We start from the raw sequence: 23,303 nt of genomic DNA, 5'->3' as shown, positions 1-23,303 counted from the left end.
TGGCACATACCCTAAATTTGGCAGGGGAAGGAAAAGCAAATGAATGTGACAGCAAAACCATCCAAAAAAGATTCAATGGTTTGCAATGAAAGATTAAAGGAGGAAATGGAATAGTGTTAAATGCAAAGTCTACTGAGGGCCTGTGAGTCAGTGGTATAAAGGCAGGTTAATGAAGCCCTGGCTGAATGGACACATATGAGACAGAGACTTGTTAGTTTTGGACATGCACAATAGGTGTCAACAATATGATAAGATTGGTGAAGATGCTAATTCAGTCTTAGCATCTGGAATCAGGGAGGCGATGTTTCTGTGCTACTCCATAACTTGATTCTCAGCTGTTGTGTCCAGTGCTAGGTACTAAAGTATGAAGAATATTGACCAACAAGAGCCTGGACATGTGACATCAATAGAGACCGTGAGGGGTTTCTATCTAGGTTTGAGTTCCCCAAAAAGGGACTCTGAGACTAGAATTTGAATAGAGCAATTTATCTGGGAGGTGGTCCTAGGAAACCTGGTGAGCAAATGGGGAAGTGAAGCAGGGAAGGAAGAAAAGCTAATGAAGGGTACAGTAAAGAGCAGGCTGCCACCATGGGCAAGTGAGGCTGAACCCAGATGAGGGCCCTTGACAGACTGTGTAGAACACTGCTGTAGGGTATCATTCCCCTGGGAGGTAAGGGGCTATGATATTTGTACACTAACTGCCATAAGTCATTGTTTGAAGCTTGCTCCTGGGGGCATTGATTTTCCAGCACATTTGCCTGCTGCGTGGGTGGGTCAAGCCTGTTGTGGGCAAGAGCACCTCTACATATGGGGACTGTATGGTTGGGACCTTCTGTAGGTGAGCCCTAGGTTCAGGGATGGAGAGCATCAAAAGCATCTACCATAGTTTCAGAACCCAAGTGTGTTTAACCTGGATGAAGGAAAATTCAGGAGGCGCATCACTTGGAGGGAGTTTGATTCCAAGCAACATAGACTAACTCTGGTTAACATAAGCAAGAAAAGAATCTACATTTGGTAAGACATTAAGGGCTTCAAGGAATGGAATAAAAAGGCCTGGGAAGCCTGAAGAGTCAGGGGAAGGATGGAGGGTATATGGCTAGGGGAGCTTGGACCCCATCCTCACTTCATGGCTGGGTGTGCAGGGTACTTGGATTGTTGATGTTACCAGACTGTATCTAGCAAGGAAGATTGATTCTCTTATAGGAAAACCAGGAACTCTAATGAGTGGTGTGCATGCCAATGTGTTTAGAGGGAAATTTCTAATGTCTGCAACTTACTTTGAAATGCATAAAAAATAAGAAATAAGATGACTTAATGGATAGATATACAGATGTATCAATAGTTAGATATGTCATAAAGTAAGTATAATAAAATAGTCACGGTAGAATTTTAGTAGTGGGTATGTGGATATTCACCATAAAATTATTTCAAATTTGCTGTATGTTTGAAATTTTTTATAATAGGGTATTAGAGGAAAGAAGGAAAATTGGATATTGGTTACCCAAAGTTCAGGAGGCCAAAGCAGTAAAGAGGGTCCTCCTCAGGAAGTCTTGCTAATTGGCTCATTGCATGAACAGGGCTGTGGTTCTTTGCCAAGCTGGACCAATCTTCTGGGCTTTGTGCTTTGGCCTCTGGGCTAAACTTGTTTTTTTACTAGAATCAGTGGATATATTTAATCTATTTGGTCTACTGCCCTCAGCCTGTCTAGACCTGAGGTGTGCTTTCTCCATGTTTAACTGTATGAAACAGAGAAAATAATGTTTGGGGACAGTACTTGGGACTATTGAATGCTGTCTCATTTCTTAACATCTGGTTTTGTGAGATTGGTTGGTGACTAGAACTGTAGTTATTTTCTTGGTAGTTGCACTGGGATTACCATTAACATCTTGATTTATAACAATCTAGGTCAGATTACCAGCAATTTAATTTCAATAGTGTAAAAAGACTTTCTTTCTATATAAATCTGTCCCCCCCATGTAATTCTTGTCACAGATGACATATTTATACATTTTCTGCTCGTCAGTATAGATTATAATTATTGCTTTAAGCAGTTGTTTTTTAAAATCAGAGGGGAAAAAAGAAGTCCAGACCAAAAAAAATACATTTATACTGTCTTTTATGGTTATCTATGTAGTTACCTTGAACAGAGCTTTTTAGTTCTTGATATTAATTCAAGTTACTACTTAGTGTCCTTTCGTTCAACCTGAAGGCCTCCTTTTAGTATTTCTTGTAGAAGAAGCCTGCTGACAATAAACTCTGTTTTTGTTGTTCTGTTAATGTCTTCATTTCTCCTTAATTTTTGAAGGATAGTTTTGCTGTATGTAAAATTCTTGGTTGACAGACTCTCTTTTTTTCAATTTAATTTCAACTTTAATTTCAACTTTGAATGTTATTTTAATTTCAATTTAATTTAAAATTTAATTTCAATTTTAATTTCAATTTAATTTCAACTTTGAATGTTATTCCTCTGCCTTTTGGCCTCCATGGTTTTTGATAAATTTGATATCAAATTACTCTTTGAAAGAATCCTTTTTATGTGATGAGTGACTTCTGTCTTGCTGCTTTTAAGATTCTCTCTCTGTCTTTGGCTTTTGACAGTTTTATTCTATGTGTAGGTCTCTTTCAGTTTATATTAATGGAGTTCACTGGACTTCTTGGATGTGTAGATCAATGCTCTTCACCAAATTTGGGGAGGTTTTGGACATTAATTCTTCTAATATTATTTTCACATCCTCCTCTCTTCCTTTTAAAATTTCTCTTATATATCTGTTGGTACACTTGATGGTGTTACATGGGTCTCTGAGGCACTGTTTATTTTTCTTCATTTTTTTCTTCTTATTCCTCATACTTGATAATCTCAGTTGACCTATCTTCAGGTTTTCTGATTCATTCTTCTGCCTGCTCATAACTGCTGTTCGATCCTCTCAGTGAATTTTTAAAAGTTGTTGTACTTTTCAACTCCATAATTTATATTTGGTTTCTCTTTATAATTTCTATCTCATTATTCATGTAGTCTTTATGGTGAGGTATCGTTCTCATACTTTGCTTCTCTAGGCCTGGTTTCCTTTAGTTCTTTGAACATATGTAAAATAGCTAATTTAAATTTTTTGTCTAACATCTGGGCTTCCTCAGGAAAAATTTTGATTGATTGACTTTTTTCATGCATATTGGCCATACTTTGTTTCTTTGACTGTCTCACATTTTTTTGTTGAAAACTGAGTATTTAAATAATATAAGGTGGCCACTCTGAAAATCAGATTCTTCTTTTCCCCAGGGTTTTTGTCGTTGCTGTTTGTTGTAGTTGTTTTTGTTTGTAGTGATTTTCTTTATTTGCTTGTTTTATTTTTATGAACAAATTCTATATTCATCTGTATTCTTTATTGTATATGGCCACTGAAATTTCTGCTCAGTTAGTTCAGTATCAGCTGATGATTGAGCAGGAACTTTTCATGAATTTCTGGAGCCAGTAAGTCTCCTAGTCTTTGCCAAAGGACTCTGTGTGTGTGTATTGAGACATCTCCAACACGTATGTATGCAATTGACAAATCTGCTTTTGCCTTCACTCATGCTTGTATAGTCTCAAGGTCAACCAGAGGTGAGAGCTTAGGGTATTTTCAGTTTTTTCCTGAACAAGTGCACAGTCCTACACAAGTGCATGTGGCCTTCTAGATTTCCAGGAACATGTTGGAGCTTTTCACAGCTCCTTGGACATTTCTTATCTTTTCCTTTTAAAGCTTTTTGGTTAATCTATTGTTTGTCCCAACTGTTATCCACTGTCTCAGACAGCCATGCTTTTGAAACATTTGCCAGTAAATGTTATCAACAAATGTCCTCTACCCTTCCAGGAGAAGGCTTTTAGTACCGGGCAACCAAAAAAGCCATGCCTTTTAGTGGAGTTTACCAGGGAATCACCAGACACGTCAGATAATGATAATTTTCTTGAAATGAGGTCTGCTCTGCTCCCTTCATACTGAGTTTCCAGGTTCTCAGGCTGATGTCTTCCTCTCCAGTGGTGTTCCCAGGCTTTATAATTCAGATTAGCCCTTCTGCAAAGATGGGATCAGAGTGTCCAATCTAGGTCTTCCCCACACCAGGCTCTTTTAGGAACTTAGTACATTTTGCAGCCTGACAGTTAGATACCTATGTGATTCATTGTCCTGACTGGTAGATCCCAGAGGTCCTCAAGGCCTCCCCACTGACTTTCACCATCACCTGGGAGATTTAAGAAAATGCCTAAAACCCCTAGTCCCATAACCTGTGGGGTCTGGAGCCCTTCCTAGGATTTGGACAAATCCCAAGGAGTAGATGGACTCTTTCTGTTTCATGTGCCATGAGCACTACCTTGACTTGCCCCATACCAAACCTGAACTCAAAGCTCAGCATCCACCAAACATTTTACAAGGGCGGCAGCTTCACTGAAGGATGGAGAACTTACGGGAGGGCACATCTCAGCCCCAGCCTCCTGCTGCTCCCTGCTTCCCTTCACCTTCTCTATTCCTCTGTCCTCCTCCTTCCACAGCAAGAAACTAACTTTTCTTCTTGTCCCATGCAAAGCAAGTCCTCCCACACCCAGACCTCCTGGGATTTCACCTCCTACCCTAAGCACTCATCGAGGTATTGCTTCAAACCAAGTTTCCTTCATAAAAGGAAAATACAGTGAGTTTTCCCCGGCTTGCCCATCCTGTGTGTGATGATGATTCCCTACTGCTCAGCCGCCCTCGCTTCATCTTTCATCCACTTCCTAGCATCTCCCAAGCCTTCTCCAAACCAACACCTCACTTCACTTCGACTTTTCTCCTTTTCCTGTCTTTCTCCCCACAGCAAGCCCTCCCCTAACCATCCTCAGAGGACTCTACCACTTCTGCTTGTATGCCTCTCCATCCTCAACCTCTTTGTCCTAGATACTTACAGCTGATACTATCCTCATGTAGGTCAGGGCTGGGATAGACCCACAATTCTTCCTATTGCTGACTTGCAGGCTGCGCCTTTCCTTCTGAAGAAAGCATCCCGGAAGCAAGTGAGTGGGAAGTGTGATTCTGGGAATCCTCTGATCCACTCTAAAATGCTGTGGGTGTCATCTGTATGTGTCTATTCAGGGTAAGGGTGGCAAACCTCCTCAGAACTGACTGCACACCACATTGAGGATGCCCTCCTCTTTCCCTGGCTTGATTCAGGCCTGCTGCAGGGTGAAAGAGCTGTCCAGTTGGAGCTGTTGAGATGATCATTGAAGGACTTGCACCTCTAAAGAAAGGAGGAATCCCTGATGTAGCATTTGCTGCTTAAAGAAAAAATGGAGTGATGTGGAATCTCCCTAGGTAGACAGGCAGACGGTCAGCATTCAGAGCCCCAGAGGTGCCAGGCTAGAGCTCAAGAGCAACAGTGTAGGTTAAGCTCTGGGCACTGGGTGAAAATCCCCACTGGCCTGAGGCATGAGCAAACAGCTCCTGGTGTGCAGAGTGATCTGGCCAGAGGAGGAAAGCGGTAGCCCCATTTAGTAATGACCAGCACAGAGAACCACTGAGGGTCACCCCTGCTGTGGCCCCAGGGTCATGTAGGAAACGGCAGGTCAGGTGGCCTCCGTGCTGTGCCTGGTGGAGGCAGGCCCCCTGCTGCACCCCACCAAAGTCTGGGTGTCTCCACAGGTCCACGACCGCTTGGATCGCTACTGCTGTGGCTTCGAGCCTGAGCCCTCAGACCCCTGTGTGGAAGAGAGGCTCCGAGAGAAATGCCGGAACCCAGCTGAGCTGCGGCTGGTCCACATCCTGGTACGTCTCCTCCACACCATCCCCTTGTCACCCCAGACCCAGGTCTTCCTGTGTCCTTCAGAAGATGCTGTTAACAAGTTTCAGAGATCAGTTGATGCTGGGGTTTCCCAGTCTTGTTCTTTTCAGCAGCAGAACCAGTTGTTTGAATATTTCCAGGAGTCTGCAATATATAAAGCTGACAAAATGGAGCTTTAAGAATGTGCCTGAGGAGGAGTGTGGGGTGGGGGCTGGAGCCCTGTTTTCACTGTCTCCACTGCCCCTGAGAGACTCCAGGGAACAACTAGGGCTCCTGGAAGTAGAGTTTGAGAATGGTGTGTCTAGTCAAATCCTTGCTGTGCCAGTCAATGAGGAATTGCAGTCTGGAGGGAAAGGAATCTCCAAGGCCATACGGTAGCAGCATTAGGGCATGAACCCAAGACCACAGTGGCTCACAGGCTGGTTCTGCTCCTGTCAAAACTAGAGTCCAGGGTGGGAAGCAATGTGCTGAGGCCATTGGATACAGCAGAATAGCCACTTCTTCTGCATAAGAAACAAGGTGCTTCCCCCGGGGAAGGGCTTCTCTATCTTCTCCTGCAGTGAGGCATAGTGTCCTCACAGCCTCCGTTTGCTCTTGGAAGGTAGCTGTCAGCATGGTGTCCAGGGATGGGCTTCAGGGAGGCCACATCACCTGAAGGCCAGGATTGCTTAGTGGTGGTGCTGGGAATTCTCCTCCCCTACCCCCAGAGCCATCTCTCCTTTTCCCTGGTCAAAGGTAAATATCCATGGGAGAGACAAAGTTTTAATAGCCATTGTTTACCCCTGGTGAGCAGGCATTTCACAGATCTTTTAGGACAGCAGTTTCCAGAGGGAAGAGTCACCCGGCTTTGAGCAAAAGGTGATCCTGATATGTGGAATGGGGTGAGAAAGGAGAAGAGGCAGAGAGAAGGGAAGCTGGAGTCCTGGAAACAGAAGCTCATAGCTTAAGCCTAGGCCGCTGGAGAGGATTGTGGGAAATGCCCATGGGCTTTTGGAGGCTATGTGGGAAAGGAGCGCGTGCATGGGAGTGGGGACCAGAAGAGATGGCCTCCCATTCGCAACCACACCATATTCTTTAAGGTACTAAAGAATTTTCTGGTGCTGATTTTGGTTTTGAAAAGGTTTAGGAGCTGCTAAACTCTTCTGTAGAAACAGAGTATGGTCAGTGCTTTTTGAGGATAAAGGACATCTCTGTGTGATCTCAGTGATGCTCAGGGGGATGCCCAGGTGCACAGGCACAGGTGGCACAAAGGGGTGACTGAGTGTGTGTACACATGTGAGCAGCACATGTGTGATGCCCCTCACAGCCAGTGGCCCTGAGGAGCAGGCTACCTCGGCACCTGCTGATTCCCACCCTTGCTCCTCATCCCTTCAGCCACCAAAACAGGATCAGTCCTTTGGCCTTGCAATTTAGCAGATGGTGCTGTGGCTTAGCCCTATGGGTCCGGATTTGAAACAGCCCAGCTACTTACTAGCTGTGTGATTTTGTGCAAATTGCTTAACTTAAAGAAGGTGCCACCATTTCTGTAAAATAGGGCTAACACTAGTGCCTGCTTCCTAAGGTTACTGGGAGAATTAATTGACAGGATGCCTGGAAGCACTTAGCACAGTGCCCAGCATAGAGTAAGCACTCAGCGGTGAGGACTGTTTGTTAGGATGGACTGTGGGACTGACAGCTCAGGGCTCTCAACCCCTTAATCTTGACCAAGTCCATAGGTGCCAGCCATAGCTGCACCCTTACCCACCTCTGTCTCTGTCCACCCTCTTCCCTGAGGTCCGGAGCAGCGATCCATCTCACCTGGTCTACATCGATAACGCTGGCAACCTTCAGCACCCTGAGGACAAGCTGAACTTTCGGCTGCTGGAGGGCATAGATGGGTGAGGGTCAAAAGGGTTGGGTGGAAGTTCATGGGACTGAGACCTGATGGCCTTGCTGCAAACCTTGGGACCTTCAACTGTGGCCCTGAGAAGCTCACAGTCCATCAGACAGAAGCTGTTGGATCAGAACTTTAGGCGGTGGTGGGGAGCCCTGGGAAAGCTGAGAGGGGATACAGTTGGCAGGGCATACCCCAATATCCAGAGGGCCTCCTGTGCCTGCAGAATACTAGCTGTATTGCTGGGGTGTGGGAAGGCTAGTCCTTCCCTTGTTCTGGGTGGGAGAGCTAGGCCGGAGAGTCTATCCCTCCCAGCTCACTCTTGGCAGGCAGCTCTGCCTTCCCAGGATTCTTTCTGGCCCTGCATTTGCCAAGTGGAGCCTGGGATAGCAGAATTTATTCACGTGGCTTCTCTGTAGGATGGGACCCATCTGAAAGGTCTGTCCCCTGCCTTCACAGCAAAGCCAGGCAAAGGGTCCTCTGTTAATGAGATAGCAGGTACAGGTCTGGAGAGTTTGCCGGGTGACTTTGCCAGAGTTCCTCAGCTATGCAAGCTCTGGCCATCTGGCATCACTTGTTATTGAAATTCTCTGAGATTGCTGTTGCTTTTTCTTTCTGTTATGGGGCTCTGGGGCCTTTGCTCCAGGTTTCCTGAGTCTGCCGTGAAGGTTCTCACATCAGGGTGTCTACAGAACATGCTGCTGAAGTCGCTGCAGATGGACCCAGTGTTCTGGGAAAGCCAAGGCGGGGCCCAGGGGCTGAAGCAGGTCCTTCAGACCCTGGAGCGGCGAGGACAGGTGCTGCTGGGACACATCCGAAAGCACAACCTCACACTCTTCAGGGACGAGGACCTGTAAGCCGCACACAGCCCTGAGTCAATGAGCATCCATCCTGATGGCCACATTTTCTTGGGCTCACTCATCCTGAGGACAAATGGGAAAAGCCAGAAGCCAGAGGGGCACAAGGATGTCACGGGATATTTCACCTGCCTGGGATGGTGGAGGTAGCATGGGGTTTTCAATCTCAATGCGTCCCTTTCTGCCTTCTCGGCTCTGGCTATTTATTCCCTTGCACCAACAAATACATTCGAAAATGTTCTGTGAGCTGCTCAAGAAACTGTAAAATGTGTGATGCACGTGCATATGCAGAGTGGGAGAACTTTGTGTGTGTGTGGAGGTGTGTGGGTGTGGGTGGCACGTGTGCACGCCTGCATGCAATACATGAGACAAACCTAATAAAGGTACAATCTTCATAGAATTGCACTTGCAGCCTAGAGTTGCTCTGGCTGAAAGTAGACTCAGGCCTAAGAAATGAAACATAATGCGTTCGTCTTTATAGACTTTAAATTTTCAATTATTACTCAGTTATGTTTTTGGTTTAAAAAATTATAAAAGTCTAAAAGTAATACATGCGCAGTAAAAACAAGTCCATAAAAAATAGAAGCATATGACGAAAAGCATAAGTCCCACAAACTCCCTAGCGGTGTGTATGTGTGTGTGTGTTATTCATGGTCACACTACATGCAAATTAAAAAATGAAAGTGTGGTCATGCTTTGTCAACTCACTATATTTTTACTTTATTAACTATATTCTGTATCAGCCATCTGAACTGACCCAATCTTTATTGGTGACTGCGTGAAATTCCAAGGCAGGGATGTGTCATATTTTCTTTAGCTGGTCCCATAATCATGAACATTTAAGTAGCTCCAATTTTTCATCAGTTACAGACATTGCTGCCATGAACATGATCACATGGCATGCAAGTATTTCTGCGAGCTAGATTTCCATAAGGGATTTCTGGGGCAAAGGGTATGGGCATTCAGTATTCTGAGAGAAACTGCCAAATTGCTCTCTGAAATGGTGGTGTCAATTTACATTTCTCCCAAGAGAGTAGGAGACTGATTATTTTTCTACACCCTCACCAACACTTGACATTCTCAGACTTTTGGGGTTTTTTTTGGTCTATTTAGGAGGAAAACCTATTTTAAAAGCTGCATTTCCTTAATCATGAATGAAGTCATCTTTCCACTTATTTGCCAGACATTTGTATTTTCTTTTCTGCATTGTCTTTTTCTTTTAAGATGTTTGCCCTTTGCTTGTTAATTTGTTGGAAATCTTTGACTCTAATGAGTGTGATCAGTCTTTTCTCTGCTGACTTGGTGTAAATGTTTTCTTCCAGCCTGTCATTTGTCTCTTAACTTTGTTTATCGTCTTTTGCCAAGTGTAAAATGTTAATTTCCACGTAGTCAAATTTGTTTATCCTTCCCTTTAAGTCTTTTGAGTTTCATGCCTTCTTAGAAAGGCTGTCACTACTTCAAGATTATTGAAATAATCTGTTTTATTCTAGTATTATACAGTATTTCTTATATATTGTATAGTATTTCTTATATATTTTCATGTATTTCTTATATATTCCCTCTAAATTAATATATAAAACCTATATTTTATATGGATTTAAGCAGAGAATGGTGTGAGTTAGGGATCTAACAAGTTTCATTTCCCTTCAAATCGATAGTTAGTTGCTGTAACATTATTTCATAGTCCATTCTTTCTTTACTGCTGTGAAAGTATACTTTTATCAGATATTAGGTTCCCACATGCACAGAGGTCCATTTGTGAACTCTGTTCTGATATTATTTTTCAGTTCCTGCAGTAGTATGACAGTGTTTTCATTAAAGTTACTTTATTCTTTTTTTGCTGTCTGGTAGGCTGAGTTCCCATATTTTTATTCTACTTTAGTTTTTTCCTTTGCTATTTTTGTGCATTTGTCTTTCATGTGATAATGTCAGTCTATGAAGCATGCCACCCCTCTCCTTTTATCCTCAAAATCCCATTGGTGTTTTGATTGTGATTATATTGAATTTATAATTGGTGGGAATCTGACTTATTTGAATATTGATGCTCTCATTCAGGTTTTTCAATCCACCTATTCTTCGATAATCTCTAGCAACATTTTTTTGTTTATTGAGACAGGGTCTCACTCTGTCACCCAGGCTGGAGTACAGTGGCAAGATCTCAGCTCACTGCAGCTTCAACCTCCTGGGCTCAAGTGATCCTCTCACCTCAGCCTCCTGAGTAGCTGGGAAGGCAAGTGTACACCACCGCGACCAGCTAATGTTTGTATTGTTTTGTATAGATGGGATTTTGCCATATTGCCCAGGCTGGTCTTGAACTCTTGAGCTCAAAGCATCTGCCCATCCCAACCTCCAAAGTGCTGGGATTACAGGCATGAGCCACCGAACCCGGCCTCTAGTAACATTTTGAAGTTTTCTTCAACAAATAAGCTCATTTTAAAGATAGTTTGTAATTTCTACTCCTATTGAGAATGAGTTCTTTTTCTTGATTAGATTTTTCTAGATAGAATTTTAGGTGCATATCTTATAGTTTTTAAGTAGAAAATAACGTTTTCAAATAATGATAATTTTACATTTATATTTCATAAGTGTGTGTGTGTGTACTCCTCTCATTTATTTCTATTGTCTTATTACTTAGGTTGGGAGCTTTCTGGAGGAAAATTGAGTAATAATAGCAACAATAGTAGGCATCCACATCATATTCTGGACTTTAATGGGAACACCTCTGAGATTTCTATTATGTTTTGTCAGGTTTAAAGAAATCATTTCTGATAAATATCTTTCATTAAGTTAAGGAAGTTTCTTTTTATTCTTAGCTTACTAAAATAATTTTTCAAAAATCAAGAATGGGGATTGAATTTTATTAAATGCCCTTTTCAATATCTATTGAGCATATAGTTTTTCTCCTTTATTTTCTAATGCCGAATAATCTTTACATTCTCAGAATAAACCTATTAGGCTGAGGTATGTTAGTATTTTGGGAACTGCAGAATTTAACTTGCCAATATTTTACTTAGAATCTTTGCATATACATTCATAAGGTTTTCCTTTTTGGGCACTCCATGGCTGTCTTACTATTAAATTTAAACATACCTCATAAAATAAATTCAGAATTTTATTTTATCTTTTTAATGCTTTGTAAGAGTTTAAATAAGAACCATTTATTCTTCAAAAGTTTTATAGCACTCTCCCATAAAACCATCTGGGCCCTGTGCCTTTTGCTAGATCTTTTACAACCTAATGTAGGAGATAGGTAGCAGGGGCCTGCAATAAACCAACAAGCCTGGCATATTCAGTAGGCGTGGAAATGTAGAAGTGTCCTGGGCAAGACTCAGGCCCTTGGAAAAGGGAGTTTGGATTTAGAGAGTTCAGGCATTTCTCTTAAGGTCACCAATGTTTATTTGACTTTGACTTTTTGTCTTTTCTCCTCTCTTCTTCCTGTGTTCTCAGTTCTTTCCAAGGATACCCTTATCAAGTGATGCTGTTCCTCCAGGCCTCAACCAGTTTCTGTTTAACAGTCTCTGCTTTGCCTTCTGCCTGGTAGACCTACACTCAGCCAGAGGTGGGAGTGAGACACTTGTCATCCTAGAAAATGGCAAGGAGAAAGGAATACAAAGAAACATTTCATTGCAAAACATAATGTGGAGCTCTCACATTAGGATGAGGCTCATTCTACTTTGTGACTTAACCAGCCCCTTTGAAATAAAACAGATCTAATCCTCTCTCACCACTGAGAGACTGAACGTGCAAGTGGACAATGCCCAAACTACATATAATAATAAAACTCTATCCACCAACTCTGTAGCAACCAGCTCAGAGAACCAACCACAATGTCTGTAGCATCTGCTTGGTAGGGTAAGGACCTAGTCAGTGACTGCCAGCTCCCTTATTTTTGTCCCTACTTCCAACTCAGGATCAATCAGAGAAAGCCAAATATGCTTCCCTAACCAATCAGTTAGGATGCCCACCTCTAGTTTGCCCACCTCCAGTGTCTCTCATGCCAGCAGCCTCCAATCAGGATGTACCTGGAGCCTTCCCTTTCTTTTTCACTATAAAGCTTTCCCAGTCCCTGCCTGTCTTGGAGTCCCTGCCAAATGCAAGTGATGGTGCTGACCCCCTTGCCATAGCAAGCCTCTGTCTGTTCTCCCTTTGGTGGTCTTTGTTGATTTCCGTACTGCCTGGCTGTAAGAATTAAACAAAGTTAGCTGGTAATCCAGGTGAAGGCAGTGGCCCGGCACCTGGAAGGGTAGGCAAACTGAGCCACATCCTGAGAGCAGGTTTCCTTTACACTGAAATGGGGCAGAGGTGGCCGCCTAAGAAAGGAGGGGAAATCTGCCTGGCAGGGTTGCCTGGTTGTGTGTGTGTGTGTGTGTGTGTGTGTGTGTGTGTGTGTGTGTTTCTCTTTGAAATGACCAAGCCAGACTCTTCCTGTCAGTGAGCAAGGCCCCAGCTTGCAGCAAGCCCTTTTGTGTGCTGATGTGAACAGGTCTGCTCAGCATAGACAGTGGGGGCACATGGGCAGATACGGAGTGGCCCCTCTCAGTCTGTCCAGTGCACAGCAGCCACTTGTAGCACTGTGGCATAGGGCCCAGCTCTCCCTCCTTGGCTTATCTGGCAAGGACACCATTTCTGGGCACTCCCATAAACACTGACCTCTTCCTCCCTGGAGCAGGGAGAAGGGCAGGCTCCCTAGGATAGGTGGTTTACATGGATCAAAGCTTTTAACCTCACAGCAACCACATGGGGAGGTGTGATTGTTACTATCTCCATTTTACAGATGAGGCACAGAGGGGTTAAATAACGTACCTAAGGTCACCCAGCTTGTAGGTAGAAGGGTGGGACTTCAAACCCAGCAGGAACTATGCTAGCAAGTCTCGCTTCCAAGACCACCGCTTTTCCCACCACACTCCCCAGCCCAGCCACCCTGACAGTTCCTCTTCTGCTAATCCCTTTGGATTCAGAAGGATTAGCAGGGGAAGAACTTTCTGTTAATGATGTGGCAGGGCTGGTTCTCTAGTCCAGGGAGCCGCAAGCTGCAACTCCTGGCCAAGCACATTCACGTGCATTTGGCTCTTGGCTTGTTAAAGTCTGCCTAATCTATTAGCTGTGTCTTTCCTGCAAACTGGAAACTTCATCCACTTTTATCCTTTTCAAGAAAGCCTCTTTGCCTCAGTGCTTGCTGTTCACCCAGCCATTCCCTCTGGAATGAGAAGCATGTGCCAAGTGAAGCAAACAGCTGGGAATCAGGATGTTCCCACTAAGCTTAGGAGAGTCTGTAGGGTTGGTGCTGCCATGGGTCTGCAGTGGGTGGGGTGGGGTGGGGGTTCTGCTCCGATTCAGGCAGATGAGCCTCAGAGGCTCTGCTGAGGCAATCACAATTGCCAGCGTCCATGCTGCCAGATAGGCCTCACCCCAGGTCCAACCTGCTCCTCCTGCATCCCCAGCTGAATGGGCTGCTCCAAGAAAAATGATGATTTCCAAGCCGGAGGAGCTGAAGATAGTAACACAGGTTCACAACCTTCTAGATGCAATTCCAACAATTCCCCAGAGCATAAAAATCAAAAGCTTTTTTGTATGTTTGGTGCTAAAACTCATGTCCCACTCAGTGTGAATATTTATACAACTTACTGCAGAAATAGCCATGTGTTTGATTATTGGGTGTACCCTCAGACTCTGCTGAGGGCACTGCATAATGCACGGCATGTGAACCATATTACCTTTCTAAATCTGAGAGATTCAGAATTCTGAATCACATCTGGGCCCCAGGGTTTGAGTATGGGATTCTGGACAGACCTGTAATAACTCATGCTAAGGGCTTTATACAGATTATCTCATCAATGACTAACAACAATCCCAATTTGATTATGATTACCCTACAGATAAGGAACGAATGGCAGAGGTAGTGGGGAGGGAAAAAAGAGAGGTGGCTTGCCTGAGGCCACACAGATGGGAGCAGCAGATTTTTACCTGCGATGCTGGACAGATGCTTCAGGGATCCTGAGATCTTTGACTTAAGAAGTTTCCAAGGTGGAGGCCCTGGGTGTGGTGCATCTTGGCGATGTGGCCAAAGCAGCATTTGAAGGCTCTGTGGTCCTGAGGCCAGAGCCCTGTTCAGTGCAGCCCTTCCTAAACTTATTTTGTCAAACAGCCCTTCCTTTGGTTTTTTTGTGGCCTTTGTGTGGCTGTTATCTCCGTTTTACAGATGAGGCACAGAGGCGTTAAGTAACGTCTGTCAGCATTCCTCAAGATGCACTTTGAGCCATCCTGACTTGGCTGAAACCCCTCTGTTCTGCAGACAAGGATCCTGAAGTCCACGAAGGCCTGGCCAAGGATGCAGGCGATGGCTTTTCCCTGGAGGAGTGAATGCGATGCTCCTCCTTCCCTAGCCACGGCCCCCACCCTGAGTGGAATGTCAGATGTGGATTCCCTGAGTTGGGTTGGGAGCCTGGAGATTGGAAGGAAGCCAAGCAGCCCCTTGGCCTGTTCATCCCCCATGAGGCTGGAGGGATGTGAGGAGCCAGCCCACATGCCTCGGTGGTCTGAGGTTTAACTGACTTCTGCCATACTGTAGGCCCGTGCTGGGCAGACTCTTATCAACTGAGTGGAAGTAGGAAGCATGAGTGCTTATCCTCCTCTGTCCGCACCTCCAGGCACTCTGTGTTTCAAGGCACCAGAAAGGTTGTGGCTGATCCAGAGAGTGAGTGCTCTGAAGGATGAGAGTGGCGGTCGGAAGAATGGGCAGAAGTTCCCATAGCCTGAGCCATCTGGACGGCAGGGCTCCACCCAGCCTGGAGGGGCTGCCCCTCCTGGCAGGAGCTGCTGTCTTCCTTGTGCTCTGATTCCTGTAGTGTGCAGCTCACATGCTTGGAGCCCTGAGCAACCTCCTCAGTGCAGGAGCTCTGGGCTAGCCCCACCCCACCTCTCAGACATCATCCCGGGTTCCCTGGCCTGCTGCTGAGTCTGAGAGCCTAAGCAGACTCTGAAACCATCCATTTGTGGCTGCAGCTGCGAACTTGAGCCAGCATCAGAATCATGTGGAGATCTTGTTGAAACACAGATTGCTGGGCCCCACCCTCAGAATTTCTGACTCAGTGGGCCTGGGGTGTGGCCTGAGAATCTGCATTTCTATCAAGTTCCAGGTACTACTGGCACTGCTGGTCCAGGGACAACATTTTTCAAGTCTTTGCTGTTAAGGAAAAGGTGGAGCCTCTCCGGAGTTTATGAAAATGCCAGGCAATTTGGAAATTGTGATGGAATCATTCTACAATGTATTTGAGAACTAAGCAAACAGCTTATTCTAGTAAAATCTGAACTATGTAAGTCCTTCCAAAAGGGGAGTTTGGAGACTGATAGGAAGACTCAAGAAGGGTAGGAGATTTAACCCAGCTTTTAATCCAAAGGAAGACATCTCTGCAAAGAAGGCAGCCATTGGTTTTGGTTTGCTTAAGGACAAGACAAATATCTGAGGTCCATGTGAGAAGAAGCGTCGGGCCCATAACCATTTCCTCAGGCTGCCGTGACAATCTTCCACCAATGGGGTGGTTCAAAACCATAGTTCTGGGGGTAAGTCGAAATCAAGGTATTGGCAGGTTCATGCTGCCACCTGAGGCTCCGGAGAGAATCTGTTGTGTGCTTCTTCTAGCATGTGCTGGCTGCCTCGCATTCCTCCTGTTTTGTTTGTTTGTTTGTTAGCTAGTTTGTTTGTTTTGAGATGGAGTTTCACTCTTATTGCCCAGGCTGGAGTGCAATGGAGAGATCTCGGCTCACTGCAACCTCCATCTCCCGGGTTCAAGTGATTCTCCTGCCTCAGCCTCCCAAGTAGCTGGGACTACAGGCATATGCCACCACACCTGGCTAATTTTGTATTTTTAGTAGAGATGGGGTTTCTCCATGTTGGTCAGGCTGGTCTCGAACTCGTGACCTCAGGTGATCCACCCGCCTTGGCCCCCCAAAGTGCTAGGATTACAGGTGTGGGCCACCGCACCCGGTCTTGTTTTGTTTTTTGGTTTGTGGCTGCATCGCTCCAATCCCTACCTCTGTTTTCACACTGCCTTCTCCACTCCATGTGTGTCTGTGTCGAATCTCCCGCTGCCTTGGTAGTACAAGGATACTTCGCTTGTTATTAGATCTAGGGCCCACCTGGATAATCTAGGGTAAGAGTCTCCTCTCAGGATTTTTAGATATCACTTTCACCAAATAAAATACTATTCAGTCTTTTACATTTAAGGTAATATTCATAGATTCTGGGGACTAGGAAGTGAATATTTCTTTGGAGGGCCATTCTTTCAGCCTGCCACAGTGAAATACTGTAGTCTGTTCATATTGGCTTGCAAGAGCTTATGTTGTAAAGCACAGCCATTATTAAAAAATTAAACTATATGCTGGGTGTGGTAGCACATGCCTGTAATCCCAGCTACTCGGGAGGCTGAGGTAGGAGGATCACTTGAGCTCAGTAGTTCAAGACTGGGCAATATAGTGAGACCCCACCTCATTATTTTTTAAAAAAAGCATATCCCAATTGAAGGGTATTAAAAAAGAGGAAAAAACTATATATCGTTACCATTAAATAAATTACATTGAAACAAAAGTAATAAGTATTCAAAATATAACACTTACAATTATTTTACTACATTTTACTATCATCTGTGATCTCGAGGTTATTTACATCTATTATATATCTGTATGGTGGAAACCCATGTAATTGTGCGCTACTATGCATTTCTTTCCAACTCTGCATTCAGTGATGTCACACTGGTGGCCTGGAATCTGCCACGGTAAAAGTATTTATACCATGGAAATCGGTAAATGCTACAATTCAGGACTCTTTGCTTTGGAGAGCCACTGGAAAGGATGGTCCCACTGAGGAATGCCAGAGGGGGTCTCCAGATTTCAGGTCCACTTAGGGAAGACAGCTGGGTGGGGAAGCCACACCTGCTCCTCACAGGAATCCCAGGCAGAAAATGCTGCCCCCTGTTGGTAGAGAGAAATATGGTCATTGTTTCTCAACAGGAGAGCCTGGGTGACTCCAGGGAGGCAGCCACCAGGAGCTGTAGCTTATCCCAAAGTGGCTGGCGGCGGAAGCAGGTGGTGTGGGATGAGGGGATGCCCAGGCCACATGATGTTTCAAAGGGCATGACAGGAACGATAAACCACTCTGCTTATGAGAATCCTGTCCCTCCGTCCCTGACTGGAACATGTCACCCTTGCATTGCCTTGTGAATGGGCAGCATTGAGCTTGTCTGAGGGAGGAGGCTCACTCTAAGACAGCCATAAGCACCACCTGGCATGTTCTAAACATTTACAGTGGTCTCACGCTATTCCAAGAGCTTTAGATACTTCCTCATCTCAAACTCTCACAACTCCACAAGGTAGGCATTATTGTTCCCATTTGACAGATAAGGAAACCAATGCTCAAAGAGGTTGGGTCACTTGCCCAAGGTCACAGAGCAGGTAACTAGTGGAGCTGGGATTTGAACCCAGGTCTGTTTGACTCCAGAGCCCTTGGTCCCAACCACTATAGCATCGTTCCTTCCTTCTTATATTCATTCATTCATTCACTTGTTCAACAATTATTATCAAGCAAATTTCTCACACAGAATGTAGAATTTGGAAGGAGTAAGAGGCCATGCTGTGGTGGCCCCACGTTCCAGATGTTTGGAGACAGGCCCAGTTTTCCATATTCTGTCTGGCTGTCAGAGCGTGTGTCTTGGTGTGTTTGATAACCACATCTCCTGTAACTGAGGATCCAGAAAGCCTGGGAGAGTAGACAAAACACTGTTGGCAAAAGGGGGTCAAAGGAAGATCTCTGCCTACACAGAAATGCAGGAGAGACCTCTGTAAATATCTGGAGATATTTCCCCTTGGCCTGGGCTTGTGGGTGAGTAAACAGCCACTGCCTGGCCCTCTGAGGCATGCTGGCCAGTTCAGGCAGACTTCCTCCATCTCACTCCTGGACTACCCATTTTCCTTTTGCCCAGGCAGGAGGTTTTGGCTCTGAAGGCTGCCTTGCTACGGACACTGGTCTTTCCTCTCCTCACACATGCATCTACTCTGCCCCAAGGCCTCTTCAATGGGGAGGAGGCCCAAGGGGATTTCTTGTGATCTGTCCGAGGAACTGAGGAGTTCTTCCTCCTCTGTTGCCTCTTCCTCCCAACCCTGGACCAGCAAAAGTGCTGCCTGAGGCCTCTCCTGACCTATCTTGGGTTCTGGTTAGCATTGCTCAGGGGTGCTCATTTGGGGGGTCTGGAGATATGGCATTTGGGTATAGGGACTGAAGACTTTTGGGGTGGCTGGGAGCTCAGCCTCTGGGACCTCTGGGCAGGGCACATTGGGTGGTTTTGTCCAAGCAACCAGGGAAGAATCACTGAGTCTCCAAAGCAATGTAACCAGAGAGGAAAGTGTCTCTAGGTGGAAACTCGGGGTTCGACACATCTCACACAGCAGCAGAGGTAGCACTCAGTTTGTGCAGGAAAATATCAGTAGGGGTCATGGGTCCAGTGGACTTGGAAGAGGCTGGGTAGGGGAGAGGGCTGGACTGCAGGACTGCCCACCCTGGGAGGCTGTGGGGCAGAGGAGGAAGCACCTCTTGGGGAGATGGTGGAGTGAGGCCCAGGGAACCCCAGAGGTGGTGTTGGTTAGAGGGGTGTTGGCGATGGGAGGGGCTTGGCCTGCAAGAAAGAAGCATGCTTACTTACATATGTGAGGTGTGATCTGAGAAATGCTAGGAAAGTCTAACTTGGCCCCGCTGACCTACTGCTAGTGTCCGAAATTCCACTGTAGGACCTAGCTCCTCGTAAGGATTCCTAGGAACATCTGGCCTTTTGAGGCAGGTGCAGGGAGAGAGTAGAAGGTGGAGTGATAGGTCCACCACAGGCATGTCCCCTGACCCAGAGCAGGCTAAGGTGGGTGAGCTCTAGAAGGCCCCTAGTGCACCAGGGAATGGAGGTCCAGGGCCCCTCAAGGTGTAGATATAGGTAAAGTCACTTAGCTGATGGATATGAGGATATGGATTTTTACAGTCTCCTGTGTGTGTCTTCCCAGCAACATTCGCTATGGGATCACTGTATACCACAGACTCTGCATAACAACAGGAAACAGGGCTTTGCCCTCCCTGTGTCCATGTGTCAGGTGAGTGGCGCACTGGGCATCACCTTGGGTATGAGGAGCATGACCCGGGAAGCCATGCTTAAAGGGAATGGTAAGGGTGCCCTGCTTCTTGGACACCTGATTGCCTGGTTCTCATGACTGCTGCTTTATTTAAAACATGCACACACACACAACAGTGGGGTAGGATCCCAGGCATCTTGGATGATTTTCACATCAGGAATGAATGGATGCATCCTTTCTCTGCCCTGCCCACATGGAAGTTCTGCAGCCCACATGAAGGCACATCTAGTTCTGGTGGGTGACCATGGTGAATGTCAGGGATTGGGCTGCCCAACCTCCACCCACCCTCCTTCTACGGAGCCTCCTGCGCTGCTGAGGCTGAAAAGCTGCACACTCCATTACCCAGGCTCCCTTGCAGCTGGGCTCTGGATGCAAATTAGATTCTACCATTCAGATGCCCTCCTGGGAGGGCCGTCCTCCTGTGTAGACGTCCTCCTGTACCTTTTAGCTATTTTCAGTTCACAGGCAAAGTGGTGGAGATGAGAGGTGTTCTAGAGCAGGCTTCAGTATCCACTTGCCAGCTTTCTGGGTCCCAAGGGAGGGAGGCTGGCAGAGTGGGGCTGGACTGATTCCAGTGCCCAGTCACCAGCTTTGTGATGGTTGAGAGGTGGTTGTGACACTGGTGACAGCAACCTGATCCCTACATCCCAGCTCCATTTGTGGTTCTTGAACTCACAGCCCCAGCAGCAGCCTCTGGGGTTGTGGTGTTTGCAGAATTGTTCCTTGAGGCCCACCCTGGAGCACGCTCCCCCAGCCCTTCTAAGGATTTCTTAAACACTTTCTGTTTTGGAAAAAATTATAAATTCACAGAAGTTGCAAAAATAGTACAGGGAGGTCCTGTGTACCCTTCACCCAGTTTCCCCTGTAGTTACATCTTCCTTAATTGTAGTGTGATATCAAAACCAAGAACTTGACATTGGTACAATATGTGTGATTCCACAGTCTTTATCACTTGTACACTCATCAAACACCACGGCAATCAAGATAAAGAACTGTTTCATCACCACAAAGATCTCCTGCACTCCAGACCTCAGCTCTGTCTTGTGCTCTTGCCTTCACCTGACTCTTTGATGGTTAAGATGCAGATTTATAATAAACAGGATAGAGAAATGTAAATGCCCTTAATGTTATGTAAGCTCTTATCACTCCTGTATGTGTATATGTGTGTGTGTGTGTCTGTGTGTGTATACAGAAGTCATGAGATTATTTATACATTCATCCCCCTATGAATATGAGGATGATGGAGATGGTCTCTATCGTGTAGGGATGTGTGTGTTACATGGATGTATGTATTTGTCAAAACTCATGTAACTCTACACTGAAGATCTGTGTATTTCACCATAAACACCAATAAATGGTTTTTTTAAAAAAAGCCGCAGCAGCAAAAGAAAAAAATGCTGCTACTACTCAGTGCTGTCAAGGGGTGGCCTGGGCTGCTGGGCATGGATCCAGCTCCTCCATGGAGCCTGGGGGAAGGAGGCTAATTTCCTAGTGATTGTACACAACATTCTCTAGCTAACCAAAGTCTTGTTTCCAAAGAATAGTCATCAGTGACATGGCCGTGTTCATGTCCTAATGTTAAAGAGGAAAAAAAAGAGGGGGGCAAAGTTTCACATAAAGCAGATTCCCAATTTGTAAAAAAGTTTGGACAAAGGCAGAGATACATATATTCATTGAGGCAAGGAACCATTCATTGAGCTTTTGCTTGGCTGTGACCCACATGACACAAACCCTCATTGAGCTCCCAGCCTGTGAGCAATGCCTTGCGGAGAGGTAAGTGCTTCCTAGGAAACAGTGGCACGGCCAGCAGGGTTAAGGCTTTGTGGTGTGACAAACTGGGTTTTCAGGAGAGCTGGCCCTTGGGCTAAGTCGTCTTCCTTTTAAATCAAGGTGTGCCGTACAGAAAGCACAGAGGTGAGTGCACTAATGTACCGTGTAAGCAGGATGATGGCTTTCCTCAATGTCCACGGTGCAACCACCATCCAGACCACAAAATGTTGCCAACCCACAACCCCCTTGTGTCCATCCCAGTCTTTACCTCCCTTCCCGGTAACCACCATTCTGACTTCCATCGCCATAAGTTTGTATTCCTGTTCTAGGACTTCATACAAATGGAATAATACAGTTAAGTATTATTTTGGGTCTGCCTTCTTTTACTCAATGTTGTCTGAGATTCACTTCATTCTTTTTAAAATTGTCATGTCCATTGTATGAATATACCTGTTGATGGACACTTGAATTGTTTATGGTGTTTGGCCATTAAGAGTAGAACCATGGACATTTTAAGACATGTCTTTTTGCTGACATAAGCACTCATTTCTCTTGGGTATATCTCAAGAAGTGGAATTGCTGAGAGATAGGGCAACTAAGTGCTCAGCTTTAGTAAAAACTGCCAAATGGTTTTCCAGGTGGGTGTACCATTTCACTCCCCCAGCCCCAGCAGTGTATGAGATCTCTGGCTTTGAGCTGAGTCTTGATGTGTGGATTCTCATGGCAGTTTATGGTGGTGGCAGATGGAAGCTACAGTTAGGGAGAAAGATATTCTGGGTAAAAGGAATGTCATAAAGATCCATGGCGACCATGAAAATGCACCATTCAGATCTCCTGCAGCAGAGAACATGGGATGGCCCAGCTGCCATGCTGAATCCACCAAGGTACTGATGCTGAGGCCACACTTCCCACTGTGGCTCCCAGGTGATGACTAGCACCGGGGGGTGGGGGGAATACTTATCTAATGGACACCTTTGGCTCAAGAACTCCCCGATGAGCCTGCTGAGAGGTTCTTGGCACTGAGCTACAGCCTGAGGCTCTACCCCCTCTCCCCAGCTTCTTTCCCTCTCCCCCTTACAGGAGTCAGACCTGCAGCAGGTCTCCCCAACAATAAAAGGCCAAAACTCCTCTTTCTTCAGGACAGATTTTATCTTGAGCTAACTTTCTAGCTCTGCTCCCATGGAAGCCAGACAAGCCAGTTAGCTGAATGTCAGGTACGGTATTAGGCCAAACTGCCCATGGGAGTTTTCGACCTGATTGATAAGCTACACCTGGGCTGGAAGGACAAAGGAAAAGCTACACCATCTGGTAAGAAACCATGGCCTTAGGCTTCCCTAAGTGCAGAAACTCATAACTGGGCATGTCCCTTGAGGGACCCTGGGAACTCTGATTGTGGGTTGTTGAAAACAGGTTGACTCCTATGGGGCATGGGCTTCTGAACCAAGGTGGCCCTCAGGACTACTGATGTGAGGACTGCTCCTGTGGAAGGGAACTGCTGACACGGCCCTGCTGGCATGCGGAGCATCTATCTCCATCCTTCTAAGAAACTCTGATGCCAGGTATGATCTGTCCAGGTCTTGCGAGTCTTAATGTCTAGTTGAGCCCAAGAAAAACCCATGGTGGATATAACTCTTCCTCCCCTCAGCCCTCTCCTACCTACTTCTAGGCTTTTATCCCATGTAGGTAGAACTGTGATATTAGTCCAGCTAGTCAAGATGAAATCCAAGCAGCTTGCTCACTTCACCGTCCTGGGTGCTTTCCCATTGCCATGTCTCCCTAGCTAACAATCAAGATTAAAGGGCACCTGGGTTTTGACGACCAGCTCCCCTTCCTCCCATCCAATAAGAAGACTTGACCAA

The 23,303-nt window shown here is 45.7% G+C and overlaps 1 protein-coding gene across 3 annotated transcripts in view; it reads left to right on the top strand.

Moving 5' to 3' along the window:
- Nucleotides 1–9,916, top strand: part of GASK1A (golgi associated kinase 1A) — a 73,986-nt gene extending 64,070 nt beyond the window's left edge. For all 3 annotated transcript variants that reach the window (XM_054483416.2, XM_054483417.2, XM_054483418.2), the window contains exons 3-5: nt 5,643–5,765; nt 7,555–7,658; nt 8,301–9,916. In XM_054483416.2, coding sequence (XP_054339391.1) covers nt 5,643–5,765; nt 7,555–7,658; nt 8,301–8,511 — 438 coding nt within the window. In that variant the 3' untranslated portion in view covers nt 8,512–9,916. The remainder of the gene's footprint in view (nt 1–5,642; nt 5,766–7,554; nt 7,659–8,300) is intronic.
- Nucleotides 9,917–23,303: the final 13,387 nt, after the last annotated feature.

This window comes from Pongo pygmaeus, chromosome 2 (assembly GCF_028885625.2).
Source record: "Pongo pygmaeus isolate AG05252 chromosome 2, NHGRI_mPonPyg2-v2.0_pri, whole genome shotgun sequence".
Classification (NCBI taxonomy): Eukaryota; Metazoa; Chordata; class Mammalia; order Primates; family Hominidae; genus Pongo; species Pongo pygmaeus.
The sequence above is the reverse complement of the archived record's forward strand: the minus strand, read 5'-3'. Positions and strand labels throughout refer to the sequence as shown.